The sequence below is a fragment of the Pseudopipra pipra genome, chromosome 3, assembly GCF_036250125.1.
Source record: "Pseudopipra pipra isolate bDixPip1 chromosome 3, bDixPip1.hap1, whole genome shotgun sequence".
NCBI classification, from domain to species: domain Eukaryota; kingdom Metazoa; phylum Chordata; class Aves; order Passeriformes; family Pipridae; genus Pseudopipra; species Pseudopipra pipra.
Genome location: NC_087551.1, coordinates 69547180 through 69569047, shown reverse-complemented (window position 1 = coordinate 69569047; position 21868 = coordinate 69547180). Strand labels below are relative to the sequence as shown.

The 21868-nt window shown below is 36.7% G+C and overlaps 1 protein-coding gene across 1 annotated transcript in view; it reads left to right on the top strand.

The window, feature by feature from the left end:
* SLC16A10 (solute carrier family 16 member 10) overlaps positions 1-21794 on the top strand; it is a 65695-nt gene extending 43901 nt beyond the window's left edge. Inside the window, exons 4-6 of the mRNA XM_064649748.1 lie at positions 13522-13665; positions 15134-15362; positions 16472-21794. Coding sequence (XP_064505818.1) covers positions 13522-13665; positions 15134-15362; positions 16472-16707 — 609 coding nt within the window. The 3' untranslated portion in view covers positions 16708-21794. The remainder of the gene's footprint in view (positions 1-13521; positions 13666-15133; positions 15363-16471) is intronic.
* Positions 21795-21868: the final 74 nt, after the last annotated feature.

The window sequence follows — 21868 nt, the reverse complement described above, 5'->3', positions numbered from 1 at the left end:
GATTCGGTGTGCTCGAGTCACTGCACATCAGCTGCTGAATGCCAGCTTGGCACAGCTGAGGAGCTCCTGAGGGTGCAGGCAGGGTCTCCATTTGCTTCAGGGCCAGCCCTGATTTCTGTTCATGTCTCTTGCATTTCCTGAAGTATATTGGAAAGGAGAACACGCACTGCGAAACTTGTAGTACGAAAGAAGTGAAAACTCATTTTGGGCTTTGGAATAATAGAATTGGCCAAGTATTTGCAGTTTTAACTATCTGCACTGTATTTGCTTCATCAAGTAAAAACTGGAGAAATAACCTGCTTATGAAGTGGGCTCTAACTAAAACACATTGATTATATGGCAAGCTAGATAGTATTCATGTCAAGGAGCTGGCAAGAATTACCAGTCCCTGACTGGTAGATATCAGCTGCATGTGAAATAGGCATCATATTGCTTTTGGCTCTTGCAAGGGAGAACTAAAAGGGAAAGCTTTTCTTATCCCAGTTTAATTGGTGTCAAATTCCATTAATAGGTGTTCCATTACATGTCACTTGGAAATTGGGTTGAGATAAACACTATAAATAAGTTTTGACTTAATTTTATTCTATAGTTTCAGCATTAATTCAGATTTTTGAAGAACAAACTGATAAGTCAGAAGATTACTAGATCAAATAGTTATTATTCCTCTCAATTTTAAAATCAGTCTAAACTGCAGTGATTGAGAGTGGGTTTTTTTTGATGACCCTCTAAAATAGGCAATTTTTTGATGACCCTCTAAGACAGACAAAGAAAATCCTAGTTTAGTCCATTCAAGTTTAAATAGTGAGTTCACAACAGCAATCTGTCAGATCAGGTGAAAACACTTTCCAAGTGTTTTTAGTAAGGACTATCTTTCAAGGAAATTATTAAGTACATTTGAAAGAAAGCATACCTACTCTCTGTGTCACTTGTCTTGTGCTTGTTTTGATAATAAATAGAGAACTTCTGTTTTTCAGCAGTCAGTCTGATGTTGAAGGGTTTAGTGTTGTTCTTTTACCCTTAGAAAATATTTACTTAATCAGAATCATGCATCCTTAATTCTTATGAGCTTGTTAGGTCAATTCCATTAAACTTTGATACAAAGTCACGTGCCAGGTAGCTTAAAAGATATGTTGTTGCTTTTTGTACTTTATTTAGCCACGTTGAAAAGAAATACTGCTTAAAAAGAAATACTGTTGCTGCCTAGGCTTTTCTAAGCAGTGGCCAAGGTCACTACTAAGTTTCAGTATGCCTTCAGGACAATATTAATTATGAGACACTTTCAAAAGAAGGGGCTGAGTATTGTGTTTTGTTTTTAATGCAGTGTTTCAGTCCTGTAGTAATTTGTCTTGGGACGAATATAGTTTAATTTAGCAGTTTCTTTTATTAAATGCCTCTTGCTAATGGTAGGCCCTGCCTTATTTATAGTGTCTTACACCTTGCAGGATGAAAAACTGAATTTAACAACTGAATAGTTGAACAAAATATTGCATATATTTCTTATGTGTTTTACTTTTTTTAAAAAAAGCAGCTAGATTGTAGATAATGCAATAGAAATATGTATTGATAAAGTTTACCTTTCTATGTTGAAATATTTTTTAGCAAAGGAAATACTCTTAAAGAATTACTAGATATATTTGAAAATTAGGCTTGCTGTTCAGATATGGCTACAGGCTTGTATACAAAGCTACTCATGAATTGATATGCAGTGTGGAAGCTACCATGACGCTGACTGTTCTTTTAAAACTTCAGAATAGCTCAAGAAAAAGATTTCAGTATTTTGCACCTTGCTTTGCTGCCCATTTCTTAATTTACTGAGTAAATCTGACTTCTCCTTTTGATGCTTAGCCACGATCATATTCCATGATGGGTGCATCCTTGTATATGTAGAGATTTTTGGTAAGCAGTAGCTGTGTGGGGTGTATGTGTTCTGTGTCTGTTTGCTTCATGTTTAAGATGAAAAAATGGTGTGTGTCTGGCCATTTTTTCCAACAACTTTCTTGGGGGAATCTGTCTTGGGAGGGAGATAAGTACTGGATTTAATGTCCTCTTTAGATTATACTGAAGATCCAGTGTCTCATTGCTTCACTGAAATCTGCGTTGCCAGGAATAAGTTCAGCTGGAACTCCAAGGAACAGGGAAGTGAGACTGGACTGCAGACAGTGCTTGGAAAAAAAATATTGCCACTGAGAAACAGAGCATCACCTTGGACTCTGCTCTAAGATTCTCATAAACTGTATTGGGAAAGAAAATGCACCTCAGAATGAAAAGTAAAGATGCTTCCAAGCATTTTTATTTGTGGGAGAGGCATGAAGCTATTTGGAATCTCTGTAGAGTACATGTTAGTCATAAGAACTTCTTGATGTATATAAACATCTTGGCTGCATTGCAAAATCAGACAACTTGGATAAATATTAATCTGTCCCCTGGGTGGCTTAGCCTGTCTCCAGATCTTCTGTGTTTTTTACTTTGGAGTTGCTGAGTCTAGTGCTGTGCCCACATAGTCTGTCCTTGGACAAAAAGATAGTGCTGTGTACTGGTCTATGTTACTTATCTTTTGCTGGAAAATCCATTTTTTTCCCCATGTTCTTTAGATAAAAGTAGTCTTTTTCACTTTAGATATATAAAAATTAGCAGGAGGACTTGCTGATATGGATTACAGATGACAGACTTCTGTTGCCAGATTTCATTCCCCCACGCTTCTGGTCTGTAGTGTAAGTTCTGTGCCTCTGTATGATTTAACTGTTCTACAACTACTTTATCACCTTGGACTACCTTCTTAAATTGAACCAAGATGACTTGACCTTCAGCTCTGTTCTTTACGAGCCAGCTATTTTGACTTTTCCCAAATCTTCGTTCGCGAAGCCTAGCCATGAATTTTGACTTTTATCTGCCCATTTCTCACTCTGTATCAGTGATGTGTCTTGTTTTTGTTAATAAGAGATCAGATTCTGCTGTGAAAATTCAGTGTTTGAACCTTTGCCTCCAGAATCTGTGCCAATAAAAACTGTTGACTTGTGCAATCAACTTGGAGAAATGAACAGCTGAGTTCTTGGAAGATCCTCTGTAGCCACAGTTTTCCTAGGAATTTATCTGAAATTCTTGCTATATAATTTAAAAATTGTATTCACTTCCATATACTCTGGAAATTTATGAGAGGCCTTACTTATTCAGGACAAAACATTCTCTCTATTCTGCCAATACACAAAAATTGACATTTTCCACTTGTGAATTGCACCCTCCCCAAGCAAAAGTATTGGGTCACTTGGAGGAATTACACAGGAAAGTATGAAGGGGGTATAGAAACCACCTAAGATTCCTGAACCACATTTGAGCTCTGCTGTATCAGGATAAGCTATGATAGTCAGGGTGAATCTCACTGCAATAGTTCTGCCTGACAAGACCCTAGTCGTCATCTATAACACTGCTTGCAAATATATTTGTAACTCTTCAAGCCTCCCCTACTGACATCGTGTTCCCTAAATATTGTCAGATGTGACATCTCTAAATTAGACTCTTCATTTGAGAAACCAGTGTTTCAGTTGCTGTCCCTGTAAGAGGGGTCGTCTCTACAAAGACAGTGGCAGTTGCTCTGTGTCCTTTGCAGTGGGAGAATTGCTCAAGGAGCCATAGGAGAATGGAGTTCTATACCTTGCAATAAGCGAAGCTGGTCAGGTTGTGCATTCTATGTGTACAGTCCTAGTCCTGCACCTCTCTTCTCCCTTTAATTCCTATGCCTCTGGATTCCACAGTGGAGACAAATAGAAGCACAGAGATAAATGCTGTCCTTTATGTCTGTGTGCAGAGCATGGTGAAAAGTCTGTATGGACTCTGTTAACCAAAAATCTCTAAACTTCACCGTGGATATGCAGATTTTATAAGTTAAAGTGCATACACATAACAGCTCTTAAAGAAATTCAGTTCTTGTAAGGTAAGTACTGTCTGTGTTTTGTGCACCACCTGTATTATGTTATAAATTTGCTACTTTTAGAATGTTATGTAAAGTAATGCTTAATATCTAATTGGTGTGTCGCAATATTTTTTCCTGAAACTGGAAAATTCAGTTTCCATCACTACATTCATTTGCTTTTATGGGCTGCTGTTCAAGAATTCTCATTTCTTCACATCTACATCAGTCATTTGTCTGAGGTCTGCTACATCTTTTATTTCCCAGAATCTGCTGTTAGTCTGTTTTGTAGTGGTAGGACAGTATCTCTTAAATTATGTCCAGTACTAACAGATAACTGTGTGACAGATATTTCTCTGTACTGTAGGTATAGCTGTCAATTTTAGCACTATTACCTTTCTCATCCACTTTATCATATTTCTGTCTCCAATGGAAGACTAACAAGGCTCTGGTTTTGTAAAGGTCCAATGTAATTATTAAGCAGATACCTCTGAGACCCAAAGTCTTCAGTGGCTCCCCATGCTTTACTTGCTTTTCTAATCTTTGCATTTATCTCCCTTCAGATCTCAACATCTGCTGCAGTTTGACTGCCCAGGTTAGTGAAATTTTCCCCCTTTATCCACTTCTGTAATTATCCTGTGCACCCATTTCTTTTTCAGTATTCCTCGATGTTGACCTGGCAGTATTTATTCTTGGTTAGATTGCCCACTTTGGACAGTGGGGGTGGGGGTGGGAGAAAGAATTAAATTAATTCCTATTTTATCCTTGTGATTGTTATGACAGTGTATTTAAGCTATGCTTTTCAAATAAGTACTGGAGATGAATAAAAAATATATAGTTTCAGAAAGAATAGAAATGGAAAAGAATAAAACTGATATTTTCTGATTTTTTGAGAAGTAAATGTAAATGAAAGTTTTAAAAAAATAGATTGCAGGTATACTCATGTAGAAATTAAAAGGATAAGAGGAAAGGAGTCTTCCTCAGGTCTGCAATGCTGGCAGATTGAAAGGTCTGAGTTACATTGTGATTTCCTTTGTATCAATCTCTAACGCCGCATTAGTTATTGTACTGTGACATAATACAAACCATTCTAATAGCAGATAGAGCATATAAGTCAGAGTAAATTGTGTTGTGGTTTTTTTTTTTTAATGCTATTTTAATGGTAAACTCAGCATCTTAGTTTTGAATGTTTGAAGCATTTTGACCTGAACTAAACTCTTCAAACTCCACAAGTGCCCAGAAGCCTGAGATCACAGCTGATGTTTTTTCCCTGCTACCCTCCTACAAAGTAACAAAAACTAATTGCCAAATACCTTCAGTCATATACAGACCAGCTTTTGTGTCCAGTTTCTGCTCCAAGAAGAGCTTCATAGAAACCCTCTTTGCTTTTTAAATCCTGTTCAGATCTGTGAATTTTTTACTATGTGTTTTGATTCTTCCTTTGAGAAAATCTCAGAACCTAGCTCTTTCTATTTGATTGCCAGTAATTGTCAGGCTGTGAGCTATTTTTCACATTCTTTTCTGATGATTGAGTTAAAATTTGTCATTACTTCTGAGCAGAATATTTCCTAGGAAAAGAGAGAGGTGGTTTTGGATTAGTCCAGGTGGGAAAAAACCCCAGAGCATAAATATCTGTATCCTGATGATTGAGTTAAAATTAGTCATTACTTCTGAGCACAGTATTTCCTGGGGAAAGGGAGAGGTGGTTTTGGATTGCTTCAGGCAGAAGAAAAAAGGGAAAAGAAATGTTTGTATCCTGAGTAAGGACTGTATCTCTGTATGAGGAGGAGAGGCTATCATCATCTTTTTGTTGTGTTTTAAATGAAAATTTGACTACTTGATTCAATTTCTCAGATCCTGGTCTGGTAGATAGTTGCCAGTGTATTTGGGACTTGCAAGTGGAATTGAAACCCTTGTGAGAGCTTTCTTCTGTTTTCCAGTAGAATGAATAAGGTATTTCACTCAGGTCTGTGAAAGCTGAGGTGATTATAACGATGTACACAAGTAGATTTCTAATACTGAAGTGTCACGGATGCCCTGGTGGCTGAATAGAGGTTTGAGAATCAGTTTTGATCTTACTCACCTAACTTCTGTGTTTAAGGAGTCTAGTCCTGAGAGACATAATAAAAGCAGCACAAATTCTGTTGTAGAGTCAAGCTCTCTGAGGACATGACAATAGCATTGCAGCATGTAGGCAGATAATGATTCCTTAGTTTACTAACCAGTTGACTCTAAGTTGCTTACTGTGTTGTTCTTCAAGATAGGCAAGAAGTAAAATCTTTATATTTGTAATTTTTAAAGGGGCTACTCTAAGAAGCTGCCTTTTGACAATCTTGTCTGGTAATCTTATTGTTAATTCTACTGATGAGCTGAAAAATTTACTTGAGGTAGCAGCACTCTTCTGTAAAATGAAAACCTGTCCTTTTGTAAAAGCTGTTTGTTCCTGGCTAATTACTTTCACTGATGCAAATAAATACTTATTTTCATTCTGATCTTAGTCTGGCTTCCATTGTTTCTCTTTGCCATTGTCACCTTCCTGTCTGAGTAGTTACAGAAGAACTCTACTGGTAAATTTTTTAGTCTGGCAGATTCCAGAGATCTTGAACCAGTCTCATAGCTGTCTTTCAGAACATCTTTTAAGCTGAGGGATACTCTTCTCACTTGACTTGAGGATGTTTAGTTTGACTGACTAGTCCTTATGGTCCAAGAAGCTGCTCCACAGAGCAACTTGGAGCATTGGGATCAGGCTTCCAAATTACCTCTCAAAGAATTTTTTTTTGTATCAGTTTGGAAAGCTAGCTGTCTAAGAAAAACACCTTAAGTTAAGAAGTGAGAAGACATCCTTTTTGTGAAATGTAAATGCTGTAGCTAACACAATATTGTAATAAAGGTCTTGCTTCTCGTATTGTAGTGGTGTGTTAGCAGTTCTCTTTTCCTACTTACTATATCATTTAGTTGGTCAATACACAGTCCCATTTGTCTCCCCATATATTCAGTTGTAAATTTACCTTCAGTGTTGCTGAACTGAACTGTCAGAAGCTAAATGTATACTTTCTGTAAAATCTATGTAATATTTCCAGTGATGTCTAATATAGGCAAAAATAAGGAAAGAAATTGGGTACTTAACTGAAGTAACTGTAACTACTAATAGATCTTGGTTTAAGAAAATCACTTTTGTTAGGCTGTCTTTCCATTTCTTTCTGCACAAATAGTATATGCTGCTATATTCATCTTCTCGAGGTTTATTATTGTTATTTTTAAGCTGGAGTGTTGAAGTCTGACCATATTTGAAAGTCAAGGCCAAAGCATTGTCATCCCTAAAGTGAATAGTACAATAGGAATTTTTTTTTTTTAGAGTTGAGGAAGACTAAACTGGATGTGAAGCAGCAGACTTGTATTAAAATTTTACTGAAGTATGCTAAATAAAATTAATCCATACTATAAGCTTTTAATTTAATATTATAAAGGGAATGGAGTTGCTATGTTAGGTTTTAGTTGCTTCACTTTTATTAGCTACTTTGAGAATCCATCTTAAATGGTGTTTAAAACAATTAGCCAAAAGGTGTGTTTGTTTTTTTTTTTTTAACAAGTCCAGTACATACAATATTAATCATCAGTGGTTAATGAAATATATTCTTGTTTTTTTGGGTGTTTGTGTAGGATATCTTGATCCATAGTTTTGATATTCCATAATTTCATAATTGTAGAATGTCATGTAATGTGCTCACTTTTAATTACATAAATTGTAAACTGATAACACTGTATCACATTAGTAAATACCACAATGATTTGAAAATAATTACTTAGCTCTTTAGAAGCCTAACGTAAGTAATGATGTCAGGAAATTGCTTCCTCCAGTCATAAGGTTACTTTTAATCAAAGATACAGCAATGTTTTACCAAGCTAGAGCTAAACAAAGATTTTTTAAGTTTTAACACTCAATAAGTATGCATTTGTGACTATTCTAAGACATCCATCAAATCACTCCAGGAATCATAGAAAATAAGACTGGAGGTATGCCAGTACTTCATCCAATTTACTCAATTTTTTTTGAGTACAGACTTTGGTGTAGGACCTTTTTTAATATTTCTTTTTAAAAATCTTTTTTCACAGGTCATAGTTGTCAAATTTCTGCTTATTGCCAGGTCTTTTGTATTCTGTACACATGGTCCATGTCTTTAATAATGAGTAATGGACAAAACAGGACATAAAAACTCAGCTGAGCCCTTACTGGTACTGAGCAGTATGTGAAGGTCACATCATGTAATGAATTCATGTCTTTTATTACTTTTGTAATATGACATTATTGGAACATGCTGAAGTTTTAATCTGCTAAACCTTTAGTTTCCTTTCTAAAGAGCTGTTGCCAGAGCATTCTTCCATCTTGTATTCATGCACCTGATTTTTTTGCCTCAGTGTTTTTTCAATATAGTTTAATTTCCATAAAAACATTATGAATTAATAACTAATTTCACATTATTGACTGAGATGCCAGTTTGCCAAGATCATTTTGAATTCCAGTCTTTTTCTTTACAGTGCCTGCCATATTCATAATTTGATGTAATTTGCAGATTTAAAAGTATATTATCTATTTCACTGTCCATATAATTAACAGAAACATTAAATAGCAATACATTGGGGAAGATTTTGGTTGTGCCTTCTTTGGCATATTCAGTTTTGCAGTGAATCGCTATTTTGAAATAGCCTTTCCAAACATTTGAACATTCATCTTTACAATTGTTTCATTTAAGACATGTATTCCAAACTGGCTCATAAGAATTATGTTTGAGAGAATTCCTAAATGCTGGCCAAAGTCAAGATTTGTTACATCTGCCCTTACCCCTGTAGGCAAGGTTTGCTACCCACCACGTAATAGAGAGAAATTTGGGTTTTTTGGTTTTTTTTCCCCACAAATCTGTGTTGATCCTTAGATTGTGATGTTGCCTGCTAGATGTTTACAAATAGTTCTAGTTTTGTTTCCTTTTCTGCTGTTATTCTGGAAATTCAAGTTAATGTGATTGACCTGTAACTCTCTAGGACTGGCTGATAGTAGCTAATTTTGGACATAGTGGCTAGTTGAGTTTTGAGAGTAGAATAAGCCCTGAAACACTGTTTTAGGCCACAAGAAACAGATAGAACTGAGACTCTAAATTATGGATCGTAATCATAAATGATAATTTAAAAAAATGCTTTAAAAGAATAAGTTATCCAACAGTTTAACTCTCATCCCTTGTGTATGTTACAGTTCAGTTCTTGCAGATCCCTGGCTTTATTCCTTGTTCTTATTCTCAGTCACTGCGAGCTTCCTCAGATATGTGTGTGCCTTATCTGTCTTGCTGCTGACACCCAAGCCACACCAATCCACCAGTGTGCTTGTGCCCATTTCTTTATACTGTCTCTTGTGGCTCCACCCTTACAAGAAAGGGAGCACCTAGGATTGATAGAAGCTCATGTTCAAAAGGAACAAAACAAGTGAGAGGGTCTGCAAAAGTTTACAAAGTTTTATTAGTAAATTACACACTTGGCATGGAAATTGGTATGTTAGTCTCTGATCTCCTAGATAAACACATGGCAGTGAGTTTTGGATAAAGTGAAAGAGAAAAGAGAGAGATGAATTAAAGAGTGTGAGAAAGGAAAGAAGGAAGAAAGAAACAAACCCCCAGTCAGTCCTGGATCCAGTGTCAATCAATCCAGGTGATAGGGATGTCCAGGGTTTTGGGGGCACTGCATGGACTTGATAGGGGTACGTCTCTCTGCCCTGGAGATTTCTCATTTTCTATGCAAATTAGTTGCTTATCATGTGCAGCCTGTTCTTTTAGACCTTTCTGGAAATGGATCAGAGGGATTCTGATGTCTTTAGTCTTGCTTTTTCCCTACAGTCCATGCCTGCTTCTCAGCCTCATTCCGGTGCGCTGCACCGTTATGCTTATCTCTTAGAGCTAGAACAAGGACATTTGTCCTGGAAAAGTGCTGCACTCCCTCCATATGGCCCCCTTCTCCAGCCACATCCTGTTCTTTCTCACAGTGTGTTATTACCAACAATCCTTGGCTGTTACTACCAACAATCCTTGATTGGTTCCAGAGCTATGTGGCTATCGGTGTTTGAGACATACACATTAGCCCCCTTATCATCTAGGCCTCTACACCCTTTCAGCTCTTTCAGGAAACTTAATTTGGAGCAGTTAGGAATAGTATCTCCAATATATGAATGGTACCAGCAGTACCCCATAAGCGTTTGCTTTTTTCCTTACACTTGTCTTGAATGAAAGTGTCAGACGTAAGGACTTGAATCAGTAACTGAGCGCATTAAACCCACTATTTTCTTCAGAGTTTTCTAGGTTATATGTTGCTGTTGAGCATCTCTTTCGGTGAGAAAGACTATTATATTTAGCCTACTAAGGCTGTGCTTCATTGGGAATCCTCATAATGGAATATACATGGGAAGAAAACAGTTGACAGAGAAAGAGTGGTTTCTTGCTAGCTCATAACTGCTTCTTTGGATTCACGTTCTTTGTGTTTGGAAAAAAAAGAGCTACAGCTCTGCTCAGATTGCTGTCTTTGATTTACTGCGTGAATATAGCTGAATTGTATGTGCAGTGAAGGGAAGGTCTTGGCAAAATCTGGTCTTAGTTGGATGGAGAGAGGTTAACCAAGACTGAAAGCATTCCAGCCATATGTAGAGGCTAATATTTCTTCTAGTCTCATTCTAACAGTAATGAGAATTTGGGCAATAAGATCTGTGCATGTTACCCTGATGATAGAGAGCACAGGTAGAATACTGGTGCCAGGGATGCATTCAGTTATGTTCTTCACTGTCTATGTCTTGATTTGGAAAACTGGATTGTATGAAGATAAATTCTAGCTTTAAAAACAGAGAAGCTGTGCTAGTCTGGATGTAATTTTGCCTGAGCCAACTAGGTCTTTTCTACGAGTGGAGAAATCAGACCTGCGATTCAGCAATGAAGAGCCAGCCACATTACTGAGAAGCAGCAGAACCCATAGGAAAATGCTTCGGAAATTGTATGCCTGGGTCCCCATTTGACTGCGGTATCTATACTGCCTAAAGTATCTCTACTGCCTAAAGAGTCGTACAATTACAACTTGTATAATTCTGCAATGACAGGAACGTTAATGCATGAAATGCTGCCTGAGAAGGTTCACAAGCAATTGCTCATCATGGGATTTTTGAGTAGTTCTAGCAGCTAAATCTGCGGAAATCTGAATCTTGTTTGAGCTACTTCATCATAAAGATATTTAACCTATAGTTAATAAGTGTCTCTAAGTCCTTAATGAGTTAGCACTTACAGTAGTGAATTAATCCTGAATCACTGTATTTCCAGACATTTAGTTAATACTGCTGTTGAGTAAAGCTTACCTAGTGACTGCATCACTGAAGGCTGAATATGCTGTTAAGAATCTGAGGATGAGACCAGGTTGCTCAGGGCTTTGTGCACTTGGACCTGAAAAACCTCCAAGGAAGGAGACTGAACAATCTCTATGGGCAGCCTGTGCCACTGCCCTCCTGGGGAAAAAGTTTCTCCTTACATCTAGTCAGAAGCTTTCTTAAAGGTTATGAGGTACTTAAAAACAGTGAAAGCTAAAAAAAAAAAAAAAGCTAATTCAGATGTTTGAAGTTTGAGATGAGTAGTGGTTTTTTTCCTGATTAAGGAGTTGATTGAATCCAGTATTTTTCCCCATTGATCTAAGAGGACAGCATTTCACCCTGCGTGCTGCTTTGAGAAACCCAGTTACTGAGTTGCAGGTGCAGGGTTAAAAGTTATCTAGATGTGGAGCTTTATCTTACCTCTTGAAAATCTCTAGGGAGCGGATGAATCAGGCCTGCTAATTAAACAAGCTAGAGGCTGCAAACACATGGAAGTGGAACAGGTGACAAGAATAGCATAAAACACCTTGGCTTCTCTTGCCAGCTGGGCCAGCCTGCAGGTGTTGACAGGCATGTGAAGGTAGAGGTGGAAAAACTGTCAGCTTTTCTTCTTCTTACCTTTGATGGAAAGGGAATAAAAAGAACAGCTTATCTTTTATGTTTAAGTATCATTCCAGATGAAAAATTTCATGAGATTCTGTTCCCAAGTGTGTCTCAAAAAGCAAAGAGAAAAATAAACTTAAAAAATAGAAAGAGCATGCATCTGTCTTCACTTTAACTTAGAGGGAATTTTTAAAAACCAAACCAAACCCACTAACCCTTATTTTTTTTCCCTTTCTTACAAAATCAGTTATATGGGACAAATTAATATTGGATTTAATAGGCTTTCTGTGCCCAATAGATTTTATACTTAAGAAAATTACTATCACTAGCAAATCCTGTTTATGTTGGAAAAAAAGGCACTGCTTGTATACTAACATTCTTGCCAGAAAAGAATCTAGACTATTTTGCTTTAGAAGTGTTTACTAAAATGGAACTTTTAAATTTTATAGGTAGGAAATTAAGGGTTCACTTGTTTGAAGTTTTATCACATACTCAGATTTAATAATAAGTTGGTGTGCAACTTTTACTATCTGGGTCCATCAGCCTCTGGTTACCTTGTTTCTCAAATGTTTTTACTACATCTTTACTTAAAATCTGTTTCTTCTCTTTGCTCTTTCACACTTCTGAGTCTTTACTTTCTTGTTCAGAACTACTTATGAGCACAGAGTTTGCACGGCTGTGCAAATGACTTCTACATCTTCTAATGCCCCCTTTGGCATATTTGGTATTGGCAAATGTGTTTCAAAAGGTAATAGTGCAAAAAAATCTTCCCTGTGCGTAATTTCTAGACTTTAAGGTTGATTTAAAAACCACAAACACACAAACAAACGTAATCCACTGTGGAACCAGGGAGACTATAAAAAATCCATCAAGCCATGGTAATAGTTTTTTTTTAACAACTTTAAAGTTGTAATGACTGATACAGGGGTCAGGACCATTGATCAGTTGCCTTAGTTCTTTAGGTTGAAGTGGCTGATAATTCATTCTTCCAGGCTGCCTTGTTTGTCCCTGCTGTAGCTGTACCCTCTTGAGGAAGTGCTTGCTGTAGTATTTGGCGTTGCAAGTGGTTCCTGCTCCTCTGCCTCCTTGCCCCTGAACATCATAGTGGTGGTTGTGGATGTCAGGATGAGGCATTCTGGAGGGCCTCTTCTACTTGCATTGTCTGGTTTCTTACTTGCATTGTCTGGTCTCCAGCTCTCTGCTTCTTGCTCCTGCCCTGAGCTGTGTTGCAAGTTTGGTAGCCTGTGTCTCTGTCTTACTGCACAGAGCAGTATTGCAGTGATTCCAATTAATCACTCAGTATCTTCACACCTCTGAGTCTGCCCTGGCCAGGGAAGCAGCCAGTTTCAGTCAGCCTTTGTGGATTCTATGTTACATTTTAAATATGACTAGTAAATTAAGAGTGGCTGGGGAAAACTGTTCTAAGATCTCTCTCTCTCTCTCTCTTTTTTGTTATTAGACAGAGCCTACCTGTTCTAAAATCTGTAAAAGCAGAGTAATGTAGATGACCATTTGTAGCTGAATTTATAAATCTGAGATTCACAGATTAACTTCTATTTAACTCAAGTTTTCCAAGGTCTGTCTTTTAATTCTAAAGCAAATTTATTTTCTCAACCTTCTTTTTAAACAGATGAATCATGTAAAAGACAGATTTGGTGACAGTGTGCCAGAAGAAGTGCTTCTGCTGTGTCTGGGCATTACTTCAGGAGTTGGCAGGTTGATCTTTGGCAGAGTTGCTGATTATATTCCTGGTGCAAAAAAAATTTATTTACAGGTATGTTTTTATTATTTCTATATTCCTTCAGAACTGTGTATTCTGAAGGCTTTGGTTTCAGGTGCTGCTAATAAGTAAGCAGAACTAACTGATTGGAAATTCAAATTTGAAAACTTTCAAAACTCTGGGAAATTCAGTGTATGGTGTTTGATACTAGGAGTCTTTGGTGCAAAGTTTATGAATCTGACTTTTATTTTTAATGCTAAGAAAATGTCTATTTGCTGCTTGCTGTTTTCAGCTGGGAATGGAAGAAATTACTAATCATTAGCATGTGAGTGAGAAGCTCTGGGGATTCTCTAGATTCTGCTTTCTCTGTTTTATCCCGTGATTTCATAATGGTTTCAGAAAGGTTAATTTTTTTCCACATGTTCCTCTATTAAGGATTTTGGATCTCTTTTCTTGATCTTTGATAGGTGCTGATTTGGTGTTAAGTATGTTCTGAGTATAGTACGCAGTGGTATGGCCATGGGAACATGAGAGGGGCTTAATTGAGGAGACTTTGCAGAAGGAGTCACAGCTTCCAGAAATGCTGAAGCTTGGGGATGAAGGAGGATATACACTTCTTTCCCTCCACACTTATTAACGATATTTTTTTAAGGCAGAATGTGGGATTTCGGAAAAGCTTTAGTCCACTTGCCTGTTGGCAACTGCGAGGTGTTCTCCATTTGGTCTTTTGAAATGAATAGCAAGGGAGGCATCTAGTGGATGTTGTCTGCACTGCATTATGGAAAACAAAAATTCTTAGGAAATGATTACCTTCCTGGAGTATTTGTTGTCATAGAAAAACTTAGATTTCCTGATGTGTTTGGGACACTGATTTCCTATGCTGACATATGGATGGTCCACAGGCAAAACTATTACCTTTTTTATTTTCTTTTTAATTCTGCTTTATTTTGCTGAAAGACAGTTTTATTCCTTTAGTCTAAAACAAATAAATAATCTAAGGTTATATTAGAAAATCTTTGTAAGTATGCATGACTACAGCAGTACACTTTTGTGGAAAAATTGTAATGGTTTCACTTCTATTGAATATAAGCATCCTGAAGTAATCATTCACAATACTGATATTTTTACTTAAATTACAATAGTGAGGAGTCTAATTACAGTGTTTCAGCTATAATAAACTTTTGATATTTCTGTGACTTTCATTTGTGGAAAGAGCTGGGAACAACTTCTCAAAAAATTTTGGTGCATGAGAAATGACCTTACAGAGTCACTGCAGGATAGTTGATTACAAATGCATTTTCAAAGCTTGTGAAATGGGTAGTGGAATTTCTTTGCTTGTCATGAGTTATGTATTTGTTTTATCTTGGTATGTAACCTCTGATGGTGGTAATCCGTGTATGTATTTTAAAGCAAATACAGGCAGATAATTTAATTCACTTGAAATGCAAGGAAGCTTGTCTGACCCTAATATTTGTGAATTTGGTGCAATGTGTTTTTATATCTCTTCCTTGGTCGTGTTTAGGTGGCCTCATTCTTCTTTATTGGCTTGATGTCTATGATGATTCCACTGTGCCATGTCTTTGGAGCTCTCATAGCCGTGTGTCTCTTCATGGGCTTATTCGATGGATGCTTCATTTGCATTATGGCTCCTATTGCCTTTGAGCTTGTTGGGGCTCAGGATGTCTCCCAGGCTATAGGATTTCTACTAGGACTCATGTCAGTCCCTATGACAGTTGGACCACCCATTGCAGGTGAGTATAGACATGTTCTGTAGCTGTAAATATGTTTCTATGTTTGCATGACTTTTTGGCCATGTTTTCCATTCCTACATCATATGCAGAGCACTGACATTGTAGGTTTCCTTGGTACGTTCTTGAGAAGATGCGGTGAATTTAACTGCTGTGCATTGATTATTAGTTTACTGCACTCTTCAAAGTTTGATCAATCTTTTTCATTAAGTATGCAGATGTAAAACATTTCTCAAAAGAAAGGTAAGTTTCCAGTTGGATTTAGGACCTGACATTTTCCATGCTATTGAAGTGACAGCCTATAGGTTGCCTGTATTAGAGTAGGACTCCAGATTAGAATCAGAAAATTAACTGGATTCCAAAATTAGCTTTATTCATTCTTTGATGAGAGACTGATGAAATAAAGGTTTTGAAGCTGAATACTAGAAGTTCTTTGGGAGATATAAATAGCTAAAGCTGTGTTCCTTACCGCTGATGATTTTCAGTGCTAATTTACTCTGAGATCTGGTGAGTGCTACTGAAAGGTACTTGGTAAGTTGTAACTGAACTATGCAGCATTATAAAGGACAACATTTTAAAGCTAGAATGCCATAGACTAGGTACTTCCTGATCTGGATATACTGTCACAGCTATTAATACTTAAATAGAATTTGACTAATGGGAGGAATTTGGAGAGAGCAATTAGAGTGAATTATTGGCAAACACGCTTTTTAATAAGAGGCTACTAGGAATGCAATATATGCAGTATATAGAGAATAAGAGGAAGAGGCACATTTAATAGAAGCAACTGTAACTAAAAGAGGGATAATTTCTCCAAGTCATGGCAAGATATAAGTGCTGGAGAAGCTCAAATGAGCAACTTTCAAATAGGAAAAATTGTACTTGTTTTTGATGGGTGATAGTTAAGCAGTCGAGGGGTGATATACTGAGCTCTTCATTACTACTTTCAAATCAACTCTGGAATACCTTTCTACCTATATGTACATGTATATTTGGCCATCAGGTTGTCAGTGGTTATAATCTGTGCCAGCTCTCAGGTTTCTGAATCCAAGACCTGTTCGTAGATTCCTGAGGCCCCATTATTTATGAGTGGTTATTTCCTGTCTTTCCAGGCTTGCTGCATGATAAGCTGGGCACCTATGATGTAGCATTTTACCTGGCTGGAGTCCCTCCCCTCATTGGCGGAGCTATTTTATGTTGCATCCCCTGGGTCCATGAACGGCAGAAGTTAAAAGAAAGAGCAAAACCTGTTGATGGAGAAGCTACTGAGAAAATGCTGGAAAATGAAAGCACTTTGGTGTCAAACACAACAGAAAAGCCAGTCAGAGAACTGGAATCTGGCATTTGATGTTTTCTTTTCCCTATACCATCCTGACCTCTACTGAAGTTTGATTTCTACTTTTTGGCTGAAGATATTATACTACACTGAAGAAGTCTTGAACTATTGCTCAAATTGCAAAACTGTTATAAGAATCTTTTATACCATTGAACTTTCTTGATGAGTCGTTGAATTTGATCTCAAGCCACATTTTCAAGGTATTTGAAGTTTTGTAGCTTTAGTGTGTATGTGTGTAGTGATTCTGTGTGTGAAGAGAATATTTTTCTAATCCATCAGAACCGATTTCTGGAAATGTGAGAGCTGTTTTTGGCTCACTGACCCAGGATTCTTCAATCATGTCTATGGCCCATCCAATGCAGGCACACCCATGGGTGTTTATACTGGATAATGTAGTAGCTCTTATGACTGATTTGTATTTTGAAGTTTCTCATGCTGTTTACAGTCTTTTATAATTCTATATCATGAACATGAATATGCATATTTTTGATTCCCTAAACTCTTGATGAAATGATTTTTCATTAGAAAACTAAATTATTAAACATCTTTTTTATTTTCTCTAAATACCCCAGCCTGTTTAGTTTGCCAAAACACTCACTTGTGTTTGCTTTCACCTTTCACAGTAGCCCAAACAAAGAATGTTCAGGATGAAATTCTTGGGCTCAAGTTTTGAATATGTACAAACTAAGCTCTGAGTGCGAACATGTTCAGAAGTAAAGCTGCTGAATTATAGACTTTTTTTATTTACTGAAGGCAATACTATTAAGATGCATGTGTATAATTTTTTTTTTCAGTGAAACCTCAGAGTAGTTGATAGTTTTGAAACTGTAATGACTAATTCTTTGGAGCAGTATTGTGAATTAGACTGAATTTCAAATTATTCTGTTGTACTTGTTAGGGGTTTTTTTTTATTCTTAAAAACAAGACAGCTTTAAAAGATACATTCTAAGTGCAATACCAAGTTGTTTTTAATGTGGAAATATACATGAACTATTAAAACAAAGTTCATCAATTAAGGATTTTTGCACTAAGTGAACATGCAGGTTGATTACAGGTCTATATAGGTGTGTTCAATTACCTGTAGAATATAGCTCCATATTTTATTCAAATATAAAGAAATGTCTTTGCATGTCCTATTTCTTGCTTAACATCCTAAACATATGGCTCCATTGCTTATGTATTCTTAAGTATTATACACTGTTTGTCAAGTAGGTATTTCTGAAAACCTCTTTTTCTGAAAAATATTTAAAAGCATAAGACCTTGAGATGAAAACGCTGCTTTTCAGTTTATCATAAAACACTTCTAAGTGCAGTGCTTATTTGTGGGTATGGATCAACAATCACTGAAATAATTAATAATTCTTTTTTTCAGGTCCATTCAATACCAATAATTTTTCTTTCCTTGTTTAGAACTGTCATAGTGAAGAGTAAATTAAATGTGATCTGGACAAAGTGTATATTTAAGTGCATTTTCTTAATTAGTAACAGTACTTGTTCTTTACACAAACCGTGGAGGCATACTTTTTTTTTGAATTATAGCCTTTATTGTCTTTGCTATTTTCATTATTTTTCCTTCTCCAGTGTTGTTGTAGTAAATTGCTCAGAAAACCCACATGGGTTTGTGATACAAAACAGCAATACTATTGCATTGAATGTTTACGTCTAGCAACTGATGGAAGTTCTTTAAATATAATATACAGAGCATCCTAATTATTGTAGATGAAACCTCAGACCCTTTTTCTATTGCAGACTTTCAATCCCTACTTTACATGAGTGAGCTCTGAATAATTGAATCTTAAAATATTAGAGGTGTATAGGGAAGGACTTGGAGGTGGGGAAAAAAACCCTAAACCAGTCTGGAAAACAGAGGTCCCTTCAGGTTCATAGATGCATAGTACTGTTAATTAAAATTACTATGAAATGCTGCCTTCATTACAAAAGTGATGTTAACAGTTGATGTTGCTCTTGTCTGGAGTGTTTCTGTAGAACATGTTATTCAGTATTATTTTCCAGTTGGGCAACGCAAAAGGTGTTGTTGAGTAAATGTGGTAAAAGCCTCTTATTTCCTAATGCTTTGTTATAAAAAAATTAATGTTCATCACAGATCTTGCATTTCATGTGTTTTGGTGTTGAGTTTTAAACCAAAAACAAGGCTGCTCTTTATCACTGGTGCAATTTGAAATGATTGTGACCAGATATCTTGATATAATTGTGACATGGTCCCGACTTGCTGCTCTGTATCTCTATAAGTTCTCTAGCAGAGTATATAAAGTAATTGTTGTTAGGTTTTAGAAATGACACAGAAATGGTATAACAATAATATGGATTAATTATTGGCATGCCCTTTAAAAATAAAAATCCAAACTCTCACATTTGAGTAACGAAAAGCATTATATTGCTCACAAATATGAAGGACAGCATTTATTGAAAAAAACCCCAAACCAAAAAACCCCAACAAACAAATGACTCCAGGAGGAGGTACAATGAGTGAATAACTGTTTAGGAGTCATTACTATGTCAAAAACAGCTAGTGAGTGGGGTATTAAATGAGAGGGAAGCAGAGTTAAGGATAAGGAAGCTGTGCTGGTGTGGTGAGGTGATGTTGGAATAATGAACCTATTTCTAATGCCAGTGCTTGTTTTGCAAGAACACTAAAATTGGAAAGGCTTCTCGGAGAAGATAAAGTAAATTAATGCAGAAGAATTCTGTTAGCATCTTTTCTGTTAGCTTGTATCTATGGGGGAAATGTCCAATAGAAAATACTCTTTTTTTGGACAAAAGCACAAGGAGTTTGTGTCCTAAAGCTAGATAAGACATAGCTAAAAGTGGAAAAAAAAATTCAGATTTTTAGTGGTGAGGCCAACCAATCATTGAGAAACTTACTGAGAAATATACTGAATTCTGTATGCCCTGAGGTTTTAAAAATGAGGTTAGCTGTCTCCCTTTAAAAAACCCAAACAAATCCCAACCCAAACCAACACAGAAAACCCCCAAACAAATAGCTATTTATTACATTAATGAAAATGATTAAATATTGTTGAAATGGTTGCAATTCTGAAAACTAGGAGAGAAAAGGACTGAATACTCAATTTTATTCTAACTGAATAAATGTAAATAAATTTTTGTAGCAATTTATTTTCAGGTGTGAAAACCTGTTCATGGGAAGCCTGCTGAACTTACATTTTGATGACCCAATTCATTCCAGACTTAATTTTGTTGGCTGGTAGATTCTAAAATTAAAATATTAGCTTAATTCAAGAAGACTCTTAAATTATTCTGATGTATCCCTCTCTTGAGAACGGTTCGTTAGAGTACTTTCCATAGACATTGCTCTCTCATCCTATAAACAGAGTAATCATTTTTTTTCCATTGCATGTTCTCAGGGTAGGCTTCAGAAGAAATTCGGTCAAGAGAAGTTCACTTAAAATGGTGATGTGAAATTTCCAGTCCTACTTAATGCTATAATTAATACACCAGAAATTAGTCTTGAAACCAAGACTAATTTTGAGCAAGGTTTGATTGTCTTCATGTCTGGCTGACACATCTTTTCAGTACGTATGAGATCCTTGTAAATCTTAATATAGCTGTTCAGCAAAGAGTCAAATAATGAAAACCCTTCAGGTTATTATTACATCTATGCTATACAACAGTATGAAATGATTAATTAATAAAGTATTGTTGGATTTGCTTTGGCTACAGTAGATGACCCATACAAGTCTCAAACCAAGACTTCAAATTATAACATAATTAGAATTGCTTTCATCCAGATCTTCTTCTGTTCAGCATTAACATTTTAATTATTTTTCTAAATTTATTTTCAGTGACCATTTATTGCCCCTGAAAATTGTTCCCTCACCTCAAAGATGCGTTAGGCGTTCTGTGGCCGTTCCTCAGGGTATATTTGGTATCAGAGGTAGACAACGGACACTTTTTCTCCTTTGGTCCTTCACGTCCAATGTCTGGGCATATACATTCCCCCCTGCCCTTCAGAGACACTGGATTGTCAAACTGATGCACACCATATTGGATATGGATAGTACTTTTCAGCCTTCTTGCATTAAATCTTTGAGTAGCCATAGCCTGGCAGACCAGCCAAGTTTTGGTGAAGTGAGAGGGGTGAGATTGGATCACCTCCCAGGAGCACTGAAGGCAGCTCTTGCATATGCCAGGTGAATGCTTTGATCACAGGCTTGTGATGTAAAAAAAAATGGACACTGCCATTGTAAAGCAAAAATGCCCTGCTCGATTCTTTGCATCAGGTAGTACATGCCAAAGGGATGGGAGATGCTTCCTTGCAGCCCCAAAAGGAGTATGTCAGGATGGGAATCAGTGCTACTATTCTTACTATCATTTGTGTAGTTTACCTTAAGCAGCCGGGCTCTCCCTGTGCTGGCATGGAGCAGCTCCCTGCCTTGGGAGCTCACATGGAGTGGCTCAGCTGTGCCCTCTGAGCAGGGAGCAGAGGTGGTGCCTTGTCTGGGGCCTGGATTGCCCTTCAGAGAGCTGGAAGTGTTACAGAAGCTGGCATCTGAAAGCTTGTGTCAGAAATGACCCTCTGCTATTAAGAGTGTCTGTGTATGTATATATCAATACAATGTATTTTGACCAGGGCATACACAAACTTTCTGCATTTAACTAGAGGAGGTGTAGCACTGGAATGTGAGAGATGGCTGAGGAAAAAGTAATTATTTTCATTGTGTGTCTCACTGTTGACAAGCACAGCACCATTACGGTTCCAGCCGGCCAGTGAGTTTCCAGCCATGTAAACTTTGGCATATGTTCAGTATGCCCTTTACAATATATATATTTTATCAACAATTGTAATGTTTTGGAACTGCATATGCTAAAATTAGAGTGATTTTATACCAAAACGTTTGCTAATATTGATAACACTGACATGTTTAAGTATCTTTATAGACATCTTATTTTGTATGTTGTTTTTGATATTAAAGGATATATGTTTTGCGAGCCTTAACTACTTTCTTTCAAGTTCTGCTTTGTTAAGAGGGTAAGAAATGAATGTGTAATGTTTTTCATGGTGCTAAAATAACTGTGATCAGCCTCAAATTATTCAGAATAAAGATGGTAGTTCTTAAGTGCCCCCTTTGTTACTGCATGCATCATTTTTAGTCTTATTCTCCTGTAAAACTTGTAATTTTTAAAAGTAATTTTA